This window comes from Astatotilapia calliptera, chromosome 10, assembly GCF_964374335.1.
Source record: "Astatotilapia calliptera chromosome 10, fAstCal68.1, whole genome shotgun sequence".
Lineage (NCBI taxonomy): Eukaryota > Metazoa > Chordata > Actinopteri > Cichliformes > Cichlidae > Astatotilapia > Astatotilapia calliptera.
The window spans coordinates 22,331,374-22,352,341 of record NC_137431.1 but is presented as its reverse complement, the minus strand read 5'-3'; the positions used below and the strand labels follow the sequence as shown (position 1 = coordinate 22,352,341).

Here is a 20,968-nt window from a genome sequence, read left to right as displayed (position 1 = left end):
CCTGAGCCCTGCCTCTGTGGCATAGAAAATTATTTACAGTATAGTTCATAATGCAGTTGTTCCTGTATTTTTTTTGAATTACTTGAGTAGTGTAACTCTTGAAGTGTTTACAGACTATTATTACAGATATTTGATTCCTTATACTTTATTTTTTTCTAGCCTCCCTAGTCATTGTCTCTTGTATATGATTTCCTATTTAGTTACTTCCTGTTTTATTTTATTAGTCCCCATGTGCTTTGATATTAGTTTTGTTGCCTTTTATGTCTCCGTTTATCCGTTTATGTCTTAATTAGTTTCAGCCGTGTCTTGTTACCCTGGCGTTTCCACTCTCCCTGATTAACTCCTGTGTATATTAAAAACCTAAGTTTGTATTTGTTCCTTGTTGAGTCATACTGTGTTCCTGGGTGTGCTATCTGCAGGATTAATGGTTTTAAATATTTATTATTATTTTTATTTTCCCCCCTTTTTCGGCATTGCCTTAATCAAGGTTTTTTGTGTTTATGAAGTTTGCCTCAGAAAAAGTGCATTTGGACCAGGAACCTGCGAAACGTGGCAATAACAGCTGATGTTCTGGCCTAGCTTATTTATTCATGGGGCCTTTTTGTTGCTTCTGAAAATTAGGTGAGAAGGTCAGTCCTGGGCTCATGTCTGCTTCTTAAGAAGATTAACATACAAACTGGATGAAGTGTTAAGCAGCCTACACAGCTTGGCGATCAGCAAAAACTAGCGAACACCCTTTCCCACGTCCCTCATAATAAAACACAGAACTGGAGTTTAGATTTCAGCAAAAACTATAACCATATTCTCATTGTTAGACAGCAAATTCTCATTTACATGTGACTTTATCCCTCAGCCTTCTGACCTGATTTCTATACTGAGTCACAAAGCTGAGTCACAGATAAATGGTTAACTTTGTAAGTCAAATGATGAAGTGAGACTAACACCGTAAAATGAGCAAATGGAAAAACAAAACTGCTCAAATATTAGAACAGCTGTGATTGTTACCCACTTGTTGATGACAAGATCAGGGGCGAAACAAAGCATGCTGCCATTACACTGCTCGTATGACCTCCAGCCAAGACTGAAAGACATGAGAAAGAGCCAGGAGCACTGCAGCAGAGTCATCTGGTCATCAAGGTGCAGATTGCGGAAGCCTAAGGACGTAAAAAGACTGTTAGAACAACTAAAACCAGATAAACAGAAGTTCATAAAACAACCACAATAACAATTTCAAAGATGCAACACCAAAAAGAGACACCAAATACTGTCTGTGATTTTTTCTCTCTCTAGGACTGACGGTCTTCAAAACAAAGCAAGCTATGAGGTTATTACAAATGTGCTAATATGTAAGCACTGGGGGTGCAACAATACACAAAATTCACGGTTCGGTTCGATATTTTTTTCGATACAAAAAAAAATGTTCATGCCTTTTTAATTTGTCATTTATTAAATTTTCACGGCACATTCCGCACCACATCTCTGTGCGTTTGTAACGGGTGTATTAAAAAATAATTTATATTTCACCAAAGATCCATCCTGCAGTGTTATCTCGCTTTGTCAGTATTGGTTATGTATATGTGTTTATTTATATATGTTTATTTTCTGTATTTATATTTTGGGAGCTTTTATTTTGTTTGTGTGACCTTTGACTTCCCATGAAGTCACTTCCTGTAGCTGCGCGCTATTTTCCTCAGTCGCCTAGAGGCCCCGCTGAGGAGAGGTGAGCGTACGCTAGTGTTCTCAGTTACAGAGCAAATAAACACAGTTAAAGTAACTAAAAGTAATTCAAACACTGCTCGTTCCCTTTGTGCATTTTGTCTCATAGTTCTGTTAGATGTTTTAGTGTGAATTATTGTTTCTCTGTCGAGTACAGCACTTTATTGTAACATGCTAGTTAGCATGTCTCAGATGAGAGCATAGGAGCATGCACGTGGCTTCTCATGTGGTCCGCTATCCTTCTCTCTCCCTTGAAGGTGTTCATGCAGAAGTCCAGTAAAGTGAAGTTGCTGTACTGTTTTGTTTTTATTTTAAACAGGTATGTGAGCTCCCTCTTTTATTTTTGTGTCATGTGAACTGGTTATATCTTCTGTTTGTTTGTGATTCATGTTCACTGTTTCAACTTACTGTAAATATGTAAAATTGCCACTGGTAAATGAAGTTTCCCTAAAGTATAATTTTGTTGATGAGGTAATTGTCACTATATGTTCACGATGCAGTGCATTTTTGTTTGTTATATATGAATATAAATACATTTTAGCAGTATTATTTGGTAATTGGATTTGTTGTAATGTTGCACCTCAGTCGCCTAGAGGCCCCGCTGAGGAGAGGTGTTCATGCAGAAGTCCAGTAAAGTGAAGTTGCTGTACTGTTTTGTTTTTATTTTAAACAGTTCTGGGAGAATAAATCCACCCAGCTGGCAAAGTGAGAGCTGACTCCTCTGGTCATTCGCACAACACAACGCAGAGAACTAACGGCAATAAGAGTTTAAGGCCAGACCGGCTACACGTTCATCATTTGTTTGAAGCCAGCTCACCTCCTGCAACTACTTTTCCGAGAATACGCGCTTCTTTTGTGGTTCGGACTCCTTCTGACATTTCTTTGGAGGTGGAGGAACATCACAGTAATTGCTTAAAGGAGCTTCTTCGACATCTTTAAGACTTCTAAACAAATGTCTGTCCTCCTCCTGAAAATCTTATGTATGCAAACACGCGTTGCAACTTCTTATCTTGTGCCCGTTTTTTATTTTGACAGCGAATGCGCACCTGCGGACCACTTATGTGCAGCCCTGGTTATTTCGCTCGTCATATTGCAGCCACAGAAATTATTTTGTCCATGAAACCATAAAGCTGCACTTTCTTTTTGCCTTATAGTCTGATTTGTCATAACTTTTCCGTTTTGTGGTAAGCTTTTCTTTGGCTGTCACTTCTTCACCCTGACCTGTCTTATTTGGCTCAGCAGAACTAAAATATTGTGGCGAGCTCAGACGAGGAGGAGACGGAGGTGTCGTTTGGTCTTGCTTCCCGTGAGCTAGCCAAGGAGCACAGCCGTTTATTGACATCTGCAGAAGACGTCACCTGTCACTATGGAAACATAAACAAAACATAACTGTACAAACAGAACCCCGAACAGCCCTGACCCGCTACATAGCGCCCACCTAAGGGGTCAGTCGTCCCCGACGACCCCATTACCCCACACAAAGTCCTGCAAATGCCCAGGTGCCTTCTTTTGGCGCACCGGGGAAAAGTCACTCGGGTCAGAACATGGGGTGCCACCATCATCCCACTTCTGACACCAATGTGGCGAGCTCAGACAAGGAGGAGACGGAGGTATCGTTTGGTCTTGCTTCCCGTGAGCTAGCCAGGGAGCACAGCCGTTTATTGACATCTGCATAAGAACACTGCCGTTAGCTAACTGCTCAGCGCAGCAACAGCACAGCAACAACAACAACAACAACAACAGCAACACCACACAGGGCGCCCTCTGACCCCGGAAGGACACACCTCGCAGCGAGAGGGCGTCACCCGTCACTATGGCAACAGAAACAAAACATAACTGTACAAACAGAACCCCGAACAGCCCTGACCTGCTGCTTTTACACACGCACTCACATAACGCTCAGCGATTCTCTGCGCGATCAACCTCTCATATGTTTAAGCTTGCTGCTGAGATTTCACTTGTCATGTTTGCATAGTAAGCTAACTATTGATAAGACGATGTCAGAGGAATTGGTGCGCAAATTATCATCACTCACCAATCAGTGCTGTCGCTCTCTATACACAGTTCGTGTGATTGCAAAGTGAAAGCAAAAAACAAGCAAATTCAAACAAGATTTCAATATGTCACATATTGACAGTGGCTCACCGATGCCAATGACATAATTACCCAGCTACATTTCCGAAAGAATGCAAAAGCATTGACATATATTTTTCCTTCCTACAATAGCCCGACGGGCAGGGTAGCCCGACTGAAAAAATCGCTAGCCCCAGGACATCGGGCAGGCGATTTTGCGAGCCCTGTATCTGATTGAGGAATCACTCATCTTTGGAAAAGAGAGTTTATTACAGAGAAATGGCTCTTTCCAAAATAAAAGCTATACTATACGCTTCTTCTGGGCTATATTCTCAGCAGCATATTAAACATATCAGGTCCCCATAAGGAGAATCATGTGCTAACGGCTGTCTAAATGACTCGGTAAAGTTTGTAGCATGCATGCTTGTTGTTTTTGTCTGCTTCCACTTGTCTTTGCACTAGGATGATGTCGGTGTAAATGTGCAGTCATATTTGTTGTGTTCCCACTAGTGCTGTCAGCGTAAATCTTGTTGAAATGACGTTAACGCCACAACATGGCAAATCTCCGATAACGAGCTACCGCGGATTGCCCGTGCATGGGGCTGGACGGCCAACACGTTAATGAGCTAACTGCGCTAACACACTAGCTCCCACCCATGTAATTGAGCATTGCATGGCACATCCAACATACTGTTTTACTTTAGTCCATGACACGCTTACCTTCAGGGTCATATGTCACATGAAAACCAAAATAGTTCCAAACGCCAGATCTGAATGAGGGTGGGGGAGGTTCAATTTGCCATGTTGCAAGGAGAGCTTAACTTCTGTCTGCTAGCTTGCCCTGCGCTCAGTGAATCTGCGTTCGACTACTCCGCCTAGGCTGAACTGTCGAGCGCAGATCCACTGAGCGCTCAACACAGACAGCATCGTCAGAAGGAAAGTTGATAAAATAAATTAAAAATTTATTTTGTATTGTTCATACATATGCGTACCAAACCGAAAGCACTGTATCGAACGGTTCAATATCGATACCAGTATCGTTGCACCCCTAGTAAGCACATATGATTGCATATGTTTCAGGTGATAGTCATTAGTTGTGCATACTTTTAAAACAGCAGTGCAGAATATTTTCATGTTTTCATTTCAGAGAATACAGACATTAAAGACAAGTGGAAGTAATTGCTCAATTCTTTTATTAAAACTACCACAAAAGAGCTAAGAAATACTAGAAATGGACCATACAGTTAACTGGATATTTAAATTGAGTTGCTGTTCAGTTGTTTCTGCTCTCAAAACAATAAAAGTTGAACTGCACATTAAGTCCTTTCATTTTCTGTTTCCTTGAAATATGGCTCAGCTATGTGAGACCCCTCCTCCTCCTTTTAGTGCTTCTCCTCTCGATAGAACTTGCCAGTTCTGGACATCACATACATAAGATTTAAAACCAGATTTTCTCCTCATTTTTCCCCTTGTCATATAAAAAGAAATTACAAAAACATAAGCCAATGTTATGGTTTTCTGGCAGGTTTCTCAGGAGCAGAAATACTGATTAGCAGGTCATGTGCTTTCTGTTTCCATGAGTTGAAACTAGCACGAGTGGTTGGAGTTTCAAATTCATTTTGTTTCCATTTTTGTTTTGGTGGAATGGAAACGGCGTAGGAATAAAACCCAGCAATTATTGTTTTTTCTTGACATTTAAACCATGAATTTAAGTTATATTGACAACAATAAAATTTTAGTATATCCATTTATGTGCTGAATCCTATGTTTTGGTGTAGTGTCTTGCTCCACTTAGAGCAAAAGAGTCCCCAAACATGGCAAAGAAAGTTTTTTCCAATTCTCATTTTCCATGCATTTCAACATTCACAAATAAATAGTATAAAGATACATTCTATATGTGTGGATCTGAGATTATATCATGGACTGGTAGTTTTCTGTCAAATCTATAGTTACAAGCACATTTCCCTTGTTAATATACAAATTATTGTGTATAAGCTGCATTTTAGCAGTGGCATATTTCCCTTTGGTATCAAGGGGTGCACACGTGTGTTCAGTACCACTGCAATGCACAAACTACATGTGCTGCTCTTGAGCCCTTGTGACAAGCTTCAAAAACAATGCAGTGATCCCCAAAATTTAAGAGTTAATGAGTTATTAACATCGGTCATGACCTTATACCTTGGAAGTGCTAGGCTTCTAAAAACTCTGGCCATGAGATACAATTACTCCTCCATCTGTAATTATGGATTCAGCCATTAAAAAGGTGACATGACATTGGTAACTAAACAACTGTTTAAAAAAAAAAAAGGAACGAGGAAAAAGGAATAAAAAAAAAATCAAAAATTTACCTTTTGTGCAGTCTGAAGTGAGATGCATCAAACACTTCCTTATTGGTCACCCTACCATTAAGATGACACCCAGCTGGCTACTGAACTGAGCCACAACTGCACTTTCGCTCGTTATTTGCTTTTTATGACAACACTCAGACAAATAAAGGCTGTGGTCTTAACCAGAAGAGCACTACAGAAGTATGTACTACTGAAACACTCGCAAACTACTCACCAGGTAGTAGTGAAACTGAGAAGTGCAATACAAACCATAATAAGAGAACATGTGCCTTCAAAGTAAAAGTACTGCCTTTTGTGCTATTAGCAATCTACTTGCGACAATGTTTTCGGTATAGTGGCATATGCTTCTTTGTGACCAATTTCATGCTAACCATTGCTGGAAACTCGTCCCCCACTTTTTAAAATAACAACTGGAGGTAGCCACATTGTTGTTGGTCAGTCTATAGGCCTATATGACTAAGGCCTAAGTGGGGACGTACGACTGAGGCAACTTCCTTAACTGGCATCATGTGTTAAAAGAAATAGACAAGTGAAAGTGGATGTAGTTGTTTTTCATCATCGACTTGAGACCCATTAGTTCAATTTTCTAGATGGATTTACCACCAGTGATGGAGTTTGTTTGAGCAAGTCTGTGCATATAAAATAAACCAAAGGGAATCCATGGTAAAGAGCTTTTCTGTTACCTGGTAGTGACTTGGCCCACTTGACTGCAGAGACAACCTGCTGTCCCCCTAGCCTGTTGAGAGTAGACATGAGCCGTGATGAAGTATCTGGCAGTGTGCTGTCATAGCCCGAGTAGATGATCTCTGGTTCTATGGCCTTCAGTATGGACAGCATGGTCGGCACGAGTTGGGGCATGCTCCTGGGTACGACTGGAACAGGCATGTTGCTAATGGTGGGCTCTGATGCCCCAGCCCGGTGCACTTTCATCTTGATCAGCTTTTTGTTTTTCCTTGCTGTGAGGTGAGACATAGCAATAAAAGAGAGGTACAGAAAAAAAAATCAGAAGATGCTTCAATAAAATAAATTGTTCACAAGCATTGTGTTTTCTACAAATGTTTTGTGCAAGGTGCAATCAAAACAATTCAGCAATTCTATGCATAAAAAGCATAAACTCTACCTCATTTTACCTCATTTCAGGCTGACTGGCTAATTTTGACCTTTCAAGTTCCATCTCCTTTCTAGGCACTGCTATTGTTTTTAGATCGCTTTCTGAAAATCCTTCACTGTGCAGCTCAAAGATCAGTTATGACTCCAAGAACAAATGGGTTTTTTTCTTGGAAGAGTGTGCAGTGTCCAAGACTGAACATCAGTTCAAGAGCCAAAAATATTGAGCTCAAATGGTCTCTGCTGTGGTACATGCCCTTTGTGTGCTCAGCTGCAATATGTAATAGGTAGTATTTTTGCCACATAAACACAATTTTTGCCACACCTGCAGTTCTTCTGCAGATGTCCTCACAACTAAAAAATAATGCAAGATAAAGGCTCGTGATTTTGACGAATTGGAGACCCAATGGGTATTGCAGACATACTTCTAGGAACAACAGCATCTCTGGAAGAGATCCAGACATGCACAAGGAGCAAACCCTGGACAGAAGGGTTGCTTCTCCATGGGCTGGGCAATGGAACTAAAATGAAAACTAAAATGAAAACATATACAGTCACTGAAACTAGAACTATAAAAACAATTGAAATAAACTGATCTGACCAAATTCTCTGGCTCTAGAAACACACAGAATACAAAAAAGTTACTTTGTGACATAAAGACAGGCTATTATGTCCTGAAGTGAATAATCAACTCAAAATTAGCTTTCACTGTTTTACTGCACAGTGTAATTAACCTAGAAAAATCAACACTGTAATGCATCCATGTACTGTATAAACACTTCTATATTCCCAGTTAACGTTAATAAGTTATTTAAGTTACACGCTTGCTTCACCCCACCTTACAACATGGATGAAGAAATTTCACTTTGAGTTTTAACAAACCAGTTAAAGATCAGGAGAGTGCCACATGCTGGTCTCTGCCCAGCAAATAGTTACAAAATCACAAAAAGAATTCCATTTATGACGACATATGACTTAACAGTGGATTTTTCTTGTCGTTTTTTTTGTTTTGCAGCTTCTCTCCATCAGTGTGACATCAGTGAAACAACAGATATGGCAAATTGCTGTGTTTTTTGCCCACAACTGTACATTATCTAAGCCTCATTTGAACATTTCCTGCTACTAAATGTACAAAACGTCAGACTTTGAGAGGTTACCATGAAAAAACATGTTTTTCCTACTCTACCTTTTTTAATTTCCTCTCTTGGTGTTTCTATGGCAACTAAGAGCCTTTCTGCTGGGAGTCTGTCTGCTGATGCATTGACTTCCATCAAATCCCTCTCTCTGTCTTTGTTCCTCTCACTCTCTGTGAACCTACCTTCACCCTGTGACCAAAACTGCACTTTTAACATGTAATCTCACTCAACGCTGATTCATACAAACTAGTAACAGCAATTTCATTCCCCTTAGGGAGCATCAAGCAGAAACAGCACAACAAGCAGGTTCTTGGTTATAAAGCTGTTGTTTTGGTTACAACCTGTTGCTTCCCAAAAATGTGAAAGATCATCAGGTAATAGAAGTTTTGGAGGCTTGGACTTAGGAGTGAATTAAGCAGTGATCAGTGTGAACCATATAGAACAATAAAGGCCATATTAGCCATCAGGCCATATTTAATCTATTCTTGTTTTTTTCCTTTGTTCTTCCTTTATTTTTATACTAAACTACTAATCTCATCTGTACTCTAAAATGTTCTTTACATAGTCAGTAATCTGTCATTTAGCTCAATTTTAAAGCTAAAATAAAAGAATGATAGTTTACCTATTTCGGGGGGAAATTTCTGTGCCATTGGATTCATAAAGTGTGCGTGTGTGTGTGTGTGTGTGGGGGGGGGGGGGGGGGGGGAGGATATGTGTGTATTCACATCGTTTATGTTAATGAGAGTGTGGGGAGTGAGTTGGAGGGTGGGGTGGGCTGCTTTTAACCATGTAAAGCACTTTGTGCTACATTTTTTTTGTATGAAAAGTGCTTTATAAATAAAGATTGATTGATTGATTGATAACAAATTTAAAGTGAAATAAACTACTGTGCAAAAGTTTCAAGCCACTCCAATTTATTTATATCTTGCTAAAAAAAAATGGGAAATAAGTGCAGCAATTTATTGAAATGTGTGCAAACCTAACTGGAAAACCTGGATTTAAGGCAAAAATAGAGCCAATATATGGTTTAACCACCTTTACTTTTCACCACAGCTTTCTTGTAATTAAAGTACTCTACTAAAGTTATTTGGATACTGACTGCTTTTTTTCCCTTTCTACCAGGATGATCACACACTGGTTCAATAATGTTGAGGTATGGTGTCATGGTCCTGGGTCGTTGACCCAGCGTTTTGTGTTTATTCTGATTTTGTATTAGTTTAGGGTTGAACCTGAAGTTTGGTGTATATTCAGCCCTACCTGTGTCTGTCCTTGGTGCTCTGTTCATGTCCCCGTGTTGTGTTGTAAATCAGTCTGTGTGTTTCCTGCTTTACTTTGAAGGCTCGTGTCCTAGAGTTCCTGTTTTGTTCTGAAAGTCTGTGTCTGTTGTCATTGTGTTCAGCTTGTCTCCTCCGGTCCTCATGTGTATTAGGTTCAGCTGTTCTTCCCTCCTGTGTGTGATTACCTGATTACCTTGTGTGTGTGTATATTTAGTGGGTGTCGGTCTGTGTTCGTTGTCGGCTCGTCTGCGTTCTATGGTGTTCCGTTCCTGTCTCTGCCCTGCACCCCTTTTGTATGGTCTCAGGTTCGTCATTTAGTTCTCCCAGTTTAGGTTTCTTCAGTTGTTTTGTCATGCCTCACTGCCTGTTTTTGCCACTCCACCACTTGTAAATAAACATCACTCGAATCATCAGTCACTGCCGCATTTTGGGTCCTCCTTTTCCTCCAACACCACACGGCTCACCCCGCCAGCCGTGACATATGGTCTCCTTAGACCAATCCATGAGTGTTTGTGTTTTTCATTTTTTATACGCTTTTATTGTACAGGCAGTGTGCTTGGGATCGTTGCTGCACTAAAAAATTTAGCTGTTGCTAATGAGATGCTTTCCAAATGTATTGCATGGCTAATCAAAATCTGACGCTACTTCTCTGTGTTTACAATTCAATCAATTTTGACAACACTGGCTGAAATGCAGCCCCAAACCATGACAGATCCTCCACTACATTTTACAGATGGCTGTATATGCTCACTGTTGGACCTCTCGTCTGACCTCCTCCATGCATACTGATGATAATTTGAACCAGAATTTTATTCAAATTAGTATCATTCAGTCGATAAGACGTATTGTCAAAGATTTTCTGTTCAGTTCTTGTGTAATTTGGCCTCCGTTTACCTCATTTTCTATGATTTCCATTCCTTATGAATGATTTCATGGCAACCACTCTTTCACTGAGACCACACTGCTAGAATGCGCCTTTCTTATTTGTTGTTACAGCTCTGTATCACTGGCTTCCTTTTACTAAGTAATGTGATTGTTTGTTTTTGCAATCAGAGTTATATGTGCAAGCTCCTTATCCTGATTGGTGTTTCCACTTGGCTCATATTCACTAGATCATCTGGGATTTGGACCAGAGACCTCTTGCAAGAATTATACTGCCTAGACCAGAGTTTCTTTAAATGAACCACTGCAAGTAGAACATGGACATCCAAGGAGAAAGTGTGACACTAAGTGAAATTAATACTTGAAGGGAAAATTAGGTTACTGGTACAATTAATTTCATTAAATGAACCAATTTGGATCAGTTTTTATTAATGATTGATTACAAATTGTGTGGGACATGAACTTTTTTCAGCTTCTGAAGTTGGGGCTTCCCGAAAAACTTTAAGAACCACTTCCCTAAACTAAAGCTGCTCGCACTGAATCACAGCTGCCCCGAATGACAAATTGGCTGCACTTTGAAGCAGCTGTAGGGATTACTGCTGCAGTTTGGCTGTGGCGCTGGTCTAGTCATGGTGGAAGCCAAGATGAAAGAAGAGCAGTCAATATTATAGGCTGAACATAAGCCAAGTGGAAGCACCAATCAGCAACAAGCCCTTGCACATACAGATGAGAGTCCAAGAAAAGAGTAATTCACACTTTAAGAGAAGAACTGCAACATCCACCTTTGTGTGAATGATCCAATCAAAGCCTGCTGGAAATATAACCAGCACAGGTACTTTACTTTACTTCACAATATTGCACATAAGACAAGATAAAGATGCCCAGTTTTTCATTAAAGCATTGAACGTTGGCTGGACTCATTTAAAGATGGGTCTGATCATTTACCTTCCAAGTTCATTCCAGCTTGAAGACATTTTCTGAAGCGGCAGGCTGGACAGTTCTTCCTGCGGATCTTATCAATGATGCAGTCATTTCTCCCTGCACACAGGTAGTTGTGCTGGCCTGTAAATAGAAGAAGGAGAAGGAGGGGGGAAAGAAGACATTAGCTAGCAAAGAATGTTTGAGAAGGATTAGCACGAGCAATATCTATGACCACACTAATCACCTGTTGTACAGTAAGCCTAACAGGCTTGTGGGATCCCTTTGGTGTTAACAGCTTCACTTCCACAACTATGCACTTAGACTAGACAGCAAAATCCACGCCATTGGTCTTTGAGAGTAACGCACAGTCCATATCATTACATACATAACATTCCTATTATGGAGCATGCACCAGATTCTAAAACAGGTCCACATTTGATTATAGAGCATGGATACTTTTGATTTCTTAATAATCCTTTGTTACACAAGAAGGAACAGTTGATTTGTGACCACAATGAGGAAGTCATGTAAAGTCAATCACCACCTAAACTACTTTTTTTTTTTTTTTTGGGGGGGGGGGGGGATATTTGCAAGCAATAGTTTGTTGTTAAAGAATTATGAATGCATATATAATTCTATATTTTACAGATGTGCACAGCTAGTTCCTGGTTGCACTGAAACTTCTTACTCGTTTAATGTCTGTAAATTCATTGAAGACATACTAAATGCTTTCATATTGTGGCAGTATGGCTTACGACAGTGCAACTTTGATCCTCTGAGATATCCAACCGAACCTTATTCTCTGCACTTTTCTATAAAGCACATTTTGGCCTGGTTGTCACCAATTCTCTTAGCTTTATTATCTTTGGTTAAAATACTTTAATTACAATATCTTGTATTTTTTCAAATAAAAGATAATATTTCAATCCGGATACGCATGAGTCTGAGAGATGATGACATGTCAAACCACTAAGTTACTTTGTTTCTTGAGCGTTCTTTTTGCTGATTAAAATTTGCCCCAAAATGATCCTCATTGCAAGTGTACAGCAGAAGGACAAACATGCCTGAGGATGAATTTGGCATTTCGTACATTAACATTGTCTGTTGAACACTTTCAAGATCACAATCTGCAGCATTTTGTCAATATAATTGTCAGGTCTGTATTTTTTAGCTGTGAAAGGCCTCACTAAATCATTGGGCTGTTGCTCAATATTTTATGGGCTATGCTTGAAGATCTATTTTATGTCTCAGTTATGTAGTCTTGATGCAACAGCGTTTTTGTTCCAGTGCATGTAACACTTATACGACAGGACCTGGAAGCATCACATTAATCACTTTCCTTCTAGCAACAGATATGCTTTTTATTTTTGTGATGACTATTCAGTAGATAACCTATGCTGTGGAATTGGTCATAGTTTAAAGTTTCACTGTGACACTTCTTTGAAATCAAAATGGGATGATTAACTAGAAGTGTCTTTGATTTTCCCCATATGAGTAACTAACCCAACCAAGAATTTTATATGAAGTGTTGGTGGTGTTTACTCTGAAAAACAGACCATGGGCAGTTATTTAGAAAAGTTGCAACTAATTGACATCTGCCAGAGCAAAGGATTCACAATTTTTTTACCACTTCCTTCAGTTACCAGTCACTGTCAACTGAAAGTCAGCACATTTCTACATTTCATTTCCACTGGCTTTACATAGAAGTCTGCTTTTCTCACAGTTGGAATTGTGTGTCATTGTCTGAAATAAGACTGCTTATACATAGGACACACTATAAAATGCACAAATCACAAATTAGAAGAGTTAAAAAATATATCAGGAATGCAGGCTACTTTTTCGACTTTGTGTTTACTCACTGGATTTGTGCTGCAAAGCACCAAGCGTCAGACTATAGTCTGCTCCAGCTCTGCAACACAAAAACATCCCTCCTCTATCATTTGTGGTGTTCTTGTGAAAAATTGTTTGATAAGTTCATCCAATCTTATCAATCGAATATGTCCGTTCTATGCAATTGAATTTCTACATTGTAGCTTACTATGGTGGGGAACGGTGAAAAGCCTACTTATTAGTCACTCGTGTTATAATAGCATTACTCATCATGGTGTAATGGCTGTTCTACACATTATAACGAGTGGCAAAAGCAGAGGATTCAATAAATAGTCTTTTCATGTTACTGAAACTCATTATAATAGATGATACAACAAACTCTCCAGAAACCATTCATTTATTTTTTTATAGACCCGCTGAAAACCTTCTGCATGATTGCAGAAAAACTCATTGACTGTATACAAAGTCACCAGCGTCAGTATTCCCCCTAGGGTGGAGGATGAACACTGATCTCCTAATCTACCCTGATCTTTAAAATGTAATGCTTTTGATGCTTTTTGACCTAAAGGGCATTTAATTATACTGCTGGAGACATGTAATAAAATGGAAGAGCAATACTGCACAGTGTGTGACAACTTAAATTTCGTGGGCACTTAAAAAGGAAAGGAACACTATATAAATATGAAGAGAAGCACTATATAAAAAGAATCATATTATTCAATTGACAACATAAAAAAATAGTACGTGCCTTTGTATACAGCAAAGCTTATCCAGTGCTGTTTTCTTGCACATTTGACACATGTTTCAGGTCATAAAACAAATTTGAATATTAGATAAAGACAAGCAAAGTAAGTATAAAGTAAGTAAGTATAAAATGGTGCTTTTAAATGATGATCTAAGCCTCCCTGTCCCTTTGTGAATAACTAATTGCCCCCTAAACTTAATAACTGGTTGTGCCACCGTTGGCATCAAGAGCTCCAATCAAGTGTTCAACTGTCATTGAGCCTTTTACATTACTGTGGAGGAATTTTGGCCCACTCTTCTTTGTGGAATTGTTTTAATTCAGCCACACTGGAGGGTTTTCAAGCATGAATGACCTGTTTTAAGTTAATGCCAAATCATCTCAATCTGATTGAAATCCAGAGCCTTAACTAGGCTTAATGAAGCTCTGCTAACTCTGATATTCCCTCTCTATTTACAAGTAACTTCTTTACAACAGTAGCATCCTGCTGGTCCACCAGTGGGCAGCTCATACTGTGAAGAATGAGCAGCAGGAAGGGTTTGGTTTGCATTAACAAGGAATGAACATGGCTGAAAATGATCAGTAAACAGTAAAATATGTTCACAGATATGGTTGTACAAACAGGGATGCATACAGAAGCTACAGTGATCTAGGCAGAAGCTGAAAAAGAACTGAAGCTTAAACAGAGTCATTTTCCCCTGCCTGCCAGCACATACACAGAGAAAATTAGCACAAAAAGCAGGGATCAGCGCTGCTATATTGCATATTACAGGTGGCGAAACTAATCCAGATGTCCACATAGAAATCATGATAAACGCGCTACGAAACCCAGTAATAATCATAATATTCCACAATAAAAATTGGTGGTGTGATGACAAGATTGGAGCTGCATGTTGCAGCCGTCGCTGATATCACAGAGAGTCATTGCAAACAATGGCGTAAACAGCCATCTGTAGTGTCAAAAGTGCCAACTGAATCCCACTGGTATTCTCCCTCCCTTATCCTGCCCTAATCTGCTAACAAGGGTCTGGCACGACCCATCAGCAGTGGATGGTGAAGCCCGTAGCTGAGTTTGTAACCAATACTGGCATACAGGGTTAGTGGTTGGCACTGTGAAGTCACAGTCAGGAGGTCCTGAGCTTAAATGTGACCAGTGGAAGGGAATCCACTTTTTGATTCTGTAAAGGTAAACCACCAAATGTTTAGTATTTCATAATTCGCTTTATAATTAACAGAAGGAAAAATGTAACTACAGGGGTGGCAGAGGTTTCATTTCTCATGACAGATCTCAGGAAGTAATGTGGGTTAAGTGCTGAAAAAACAGACCTAACTGGAGACAGCATGTGATTGCGTTTAGATCTATCATCGTAGAGGAAGATAAGATGAGGGGCATTCCAGACAGAAAATGAAGAGTGCAAAAATCATTCACAGGCAATTTATGCTGATTTAAATGACCAAATCAGTACATTTGCATGCATTAACAGATAGCTGGCGGAACAGGCTATGCATGTTTCTAGACAGATTGATCAGTGCTGAAAAAGTACAGGGGACATTGGCAAATCATGAATGCTAAAATTTCCATCATCATCATCAAAATAATAATCATTATTATTACTATCATTATTACTATTATTATTATTAAAAGTGTATTTATTTACCATCTGTGTTTTGTCGTGCTCTCCATCCTTCCCCATAGAGACAATGACCAGAGAAGGAAGAGGGGGAGAGAAAAACAAAAATGACAGGTATGACTTTCTCATTATTACTGTAGGCAGTGAAATTGCACTTCATATCGAATGCTTGGCAGTTACACCAGCACTGCATAACAAATACCGACATGCTGGATAACCGTTAATCATGATCTTAGTATACCATAGAAGTAAATATCGTAGATATCAGGATATAATTCAGGGCATACCAAGGGTTCTTGTTTCCAGTTTCAGTCTATCTGTATCAGTTTGTCTGATACTTTTTTCCTTTTCTATGTTGGAGACTGTGAAATGTTTCTATAATAAATTCCATTAAAAACCGGCCCAGTTAATCCTTAACTGCTGCAGAAGTCAAATAATCCATCTACACCGTGTCCCCAAATATTCAGAGTAATGATTTCCCTAAAGCAAGTCTGATCGCGAGGTATTCTTTCACCAGCAACGCATAGAAATGAAAGAAAAGGACAGGGCTATGTTAACTGATACCTGAAATTAAGTGAGTCATTTCTGTGCATATTCAGTAAGTTTGGGCAATGATAAATTGAAGTTGATGTCTTAGGGTTAGGGTTAGTCGCTAATAATGACTTAAAATACACCTCAGAAAACCCTATCTAAGCAACCTGTAACACATCTGCAGAGGCAGCTTGTAGAAAGAAAGGGAATGGAAAGAGAGCAGAAGAGAAGCTCAGGGATGAATGCATGACAGTAAAAGCATTTAATGCAAAATACGGTTTGTCAAATGCATTCTTGCCCGTCCCTCCAAAGCATTCTGACACACAAACCATTTAGAGATAAATATGCACATTGAAGTACATATGTAGCTAACCTTTTCTTACTTGTTTGTGCACATATTAAATAGGTCTATGTAACCACTGTGATTCAACAAAAATATAATCAAATAAAATCAAATACCTTGCCTGTACCCCATTAGAAGATACGCTCACTAGACATTTCATTAGGTACACCTGCTCAACTGCTTGTTAACACAGATATGTACACAGAAAGCTGCATGGCAGCAACTGGCTGGTCTGAGTATTCTGAGCTGAGATTTTCCCACAGAACCATCTCTGGGGGCTACAGAAAATGGTCCAATAAAGAGAAAACATCTAATGAGTGGCAAGTGTCTAGAATGCCCTGGCATTCTCTGGGTATTTTTTCCAGAGGTCAGAGGAATGGCCACCGTGCTTTGAGCTGCTAGGAAACCAACAATAACTTGTTCCAATCAAGATATGGTGAAGAGTATCTCCGAACGCACAGCATGTCAAACTCTGATGCAGATGAACTACAGCAGCAGAAGAACCCACAAGGTCCCACTCCTGCCAGCTAAGAATGGGAAACTAAAGCTACAAATTCACATGGACTCAACAAAATTGGACAACTGAAAACATTTGAAAACAACAGGGTCAGAATTTAGTGTAAACAACATGAAAGCATGGATCCCTTCTGTCTTGTATAAAAGCGGTCAGGCTGGTGGTGGTGTTGCAACAGTGTGGGGGATACTTTCTTGGCACATTTTTGGTCCCTTCACACCAACTGAGCATTGCTTAAACGCCTCAGCCTCACAAAGCTTGAATAATCCCAAGCACATTGGCCTGTGGTGGAACCAGAGAGTCTTATCAGCCAACAAATCTGCAGCGATTGTGTGATGCTAACAGGTCATGTACTGAAATCTCTGAGGAATGGTTCCAGCACCTTTCTGAATCGATGCCATGAACAATTAGGGCAAAGGGGGTCTAAACCAGTATGGTAAGGTGTACCTAATAAATTGGCTAGAGAGCGTGGCCACTTTATTGGAAAGCTGGAAAAGAAAATGGAAAGATGATATTTCTGGATTACGGCCTTTCCTCTGCACGCTTTTGTTTTGTTGGTAATCAAAACCAGTTGTAAGCAGTCCCTGCTTTGGGGCATAACAAACAAGAAGGGGAATAAAAGAGGTGGAGAAATACAACTAATGTACTAAACCCACAAACAATTGAAGAAATAAGATCTCACCCTGCACTCTACTATTCAACTGTGACCCTGAACTTGGAGAAATCATTAAATTTTCTTCTTCAGGACAGAGCAGAGATGTGCAGAAGCATCAAGAGCTGTAGTGTAACGGGAGAAAACTTGTAATAAATACTAACAATTTAGTGCATATGTATATAAGCATATGTAATTTAAACATCCATAGTACCATCATTCAAAGTAAAACTGAATTTCCAGCATTAATGAGGAGTGTGCCGTGTCTGAGTGATTGAGGCAGTGGGTGCAGATTGCGGGAGACCAACCTTCAACGGCTCTCTTGAAGAAAACCTTGCAGCTGCCACATGTTACAACCCCGTAATGGCATCCAGAGGCCTCATCTGAGCACACCAAACAGATCTTATGAGTCTGCCCGCTGGTCTTGGATTGGGCAGGTACCACAGAGCTGCTGATCTCTCCTTCTCTGGGTGATGAACTGTAATATGTAGAGAGAGGAAAGAGGGGGAAAACATGTGTCAAGAATGCTGATTTGCAGCATGGAAATGTCATGTGTAGGGTGACTCATTCACACCACCTTTGAATGAGCCCAAATTTAGTCATGCAATTTTCTGTAAACGGATCCCAAATATACACAGTATTACAGAGACAGAACAAAGAACCGACTCAAATCTTAGGGTGATAAAAAAAAATGCATCCCTCATCGGAATTCAAACCCTCATAGTGTTTGCAGTGTTTTCCCCAGGTTGACACAACGCAATGATGAGCCAGATGTCTTTTCATTAATGAATGCTTAAAGTGAAAAACAAATCAACTCTAAGCCAAATCCAATGAAGCCTATCACTAACAGCTTCTCTGTGCTGTATCTAGGCTCTAAATCTCAGTCCAATCTTCTAAGTGTGTTACGATACAAAGTAAAGAATTTTATACTTCTTGTGTAATCACACACAGTCATACACGTTGTTATTTCCAACTGAGAGATTTACATACATGAAGTGCACTGTGAGGCTTAACTAGTCACTAAGACCAACTTGACAGCTGCACTGCAAGTTAAGTGGCAGGATGCAAACCAAGAATACATTACGTCTGCTGTGTTCGACTGACACTGCCGTGTAATCCATCACAGGAATTTGACCGCATTAAAGGACTTAAATCTTTCCCCTGTTGTTTGTTTTGGTAGCACACTAGTTGGAATGTATATGGGGATTATGTAATAGGATTAGCTTGCTAAGCCTGACAATGACTTTGCGTTAGGTCCACAGATATCTTGGCTCCAGTGCTGATACAACATCACTTCTCAACTAAGGCTTCAAGTGTTTTGCTGTCCATTTTCTCCACATGTTCAATCAGAACTGGAAAGTACAGTGGATTACATTAACTGGAACTCTGAATCCACCTCACAGATCAGCAGCACTGCTATCTAAAAAAGCATGACCCAAATTCACAGGGCCTAGTTTCTGATGGTCACTGGAAAGACGACACTTGCTTATGTAAATTGGACCGCAACCAAGGGGAGTAGCGTTGATGGATCTTGGAAGACACCTTAAGCTAAGATGTCTATTCATATCTATGGTGAGCTAGTCAAGATGACTCCAACGCAGCCAAGTTCGAATGGTATCTGGATTCGGAATGCAGTCCCAGCTAAACTTCTGATCCCCATCTGAGCAAAGTATGCAATCACAAAACACAGAATACTTTTTCCACAAGTACTGTTCCATTGCACCACAAAAATAAATGCACCTCTGTTAAATATGCATACCTCAATTTCAGACCTAGTTTTCTGCATCACTATAACCTCAGAGGCTAAGTATGGTTCATCAAACCCACAAATTGAAACTATTAGGAGTTTCAGCTGGAAGTACAGTAATCTGCTTCAATAGTCTAATCAAATTTGGCACATATAGGTTACGTGCAGACAATGTATATACAAAACAGTCCTTTTCCCCTTATTGTTCAGTTGATCCTGTACATAGTCCATATATTAGGACACACCAGTGATCCTGATGCAAGATGGGATTACTTATAAGGATTTTTATAACAACTGAATGACTGCTAATTTTAATTACATGATATGTCAGTTAAAAGGCTATTGTCATTACATAGCCAAAATATGCTAGTGTGTGTGCTACATTCGGATCCTTCCTTAACACAAGGGATCTGGCAGAGTTTTACACAAATATACTGATGGGCGATTATTTTTCATTTCTGCTACAGTCGTGTTTTCAAAGCGCTCAATGCGGTCCTTTCACAGGACTTTTTAAATGAGTTGTTTTAACAATGAGGATCATACCAAAAACAAACATCTATGCTATTTGTTCATCATCAACCTGGCAAACAACTCCACTTGTGGTGTCACAGCTTTTCAAATCTGAAGTCATTAGGTAAATCATTTCCAGCATGAGCAACTGAGCCATAATCGTAAGGAAACAAACACAGAATACCTCATTATGACAGGTATTGCATAATATTGTAAATTAAGTCTATAAAATTTGCTTTTGCAAATGTGGAATTTCCCCAACACGCCCATTTGGGATGCTACAATGAAAATTCAAGCAGACCTTAAAAGAGTTAAAAGCCCAAGCATTTCAGTGGACATAAAACCCTTTATTTCTTTTTTTTCCCGAGAGGTTTGAATATGAGTGTGAATGGTTTGTCTGTCTCTCTGTGTTAGCCCTGAAGCAGACTAGCAACCTGTCCAGGGTGTACCCTGCCTCTCATCCTATGGTCGTTGCTTCTAAGGATAAACGGAAGAGTATAGACTGATGGAAATCAAATCAACTTTCAATGTGTTTAAACTTTATTTGCCACACTGGAACTCTGTGAATGTTGGCAAATGCTCCTGCTATGTGCTCATCTTTCTGGTGCTCTCATTACTCGTCTACTTAAAGGAGCAACTGACGAAACTGTGGACACTTATTATGGGGCAGAGCTTGAGCTGTAAATATCTGGACTTCTAGGAGACCACAAAAAAGTGGCCAGTGAAGTGGGAGACCACCTGTGACCAATCATCCGATTTAAACAAATGTAAACACAGAAGTTTAGAAAGACTGACAAATGCAGGCACCTCATCCTCTGCAGCTGAAGTGGAGGCAATGTGTCTGTTTAGATTTTCAGCCATCTAGCTCACAATTGTAGTTGATCTTATTAAAACTGAAGAAGTCTCTTGCACTGGCAAATAATACAGCTAGCTTTCATGTTCCCTGTTTGTCATGAAAATGTGACAAAATATCAACTGCTTGGGAAGAAGAGGGCAGTAGACATATGG

General features: G+C 39.7%; 1 protein-coding gene across 2 annotated transcripts in view; it reads right to left on the bottom strand.

The window, feature by feature from the left end:
* The window catches only part of LOC113031075 (glucocorticoid receptor-like), a 64,043-nt gene that overhangs the window by 5,936 nt on the left and 37,139 nt on the right, over positions 1-20,968 (bottom strand). The window contains exons 3-7 of one of the 2 annotated variants that reach the window (XM_026182956.2): positions 18,012-18,181; positions 15,691-15,717; positions 11,485-11,601; positions 6,821-7,093; positions 1,010-1,154 (exon numbers count right to left, since the gene is read on the bottom strand). In XM_026182956.2, the coding sequence (XP_026038741.1) occupies positions 1,010-1,154; positions 6,821-7,093; positions 11,485-11,601; positions 15,691-15,717; positions 18,012-18,181 (732 nt within the window). The remainder of the gene's footprint in view (positions 1-1,009; positions 1,155-6,820; positions 7,094-11,484; positions 11,602-15,690; positions 15,718-18,011; positions 18,182-20,968) is intronic. The other variant, XM_026182957.2, reaches the window with a different exon arrangement.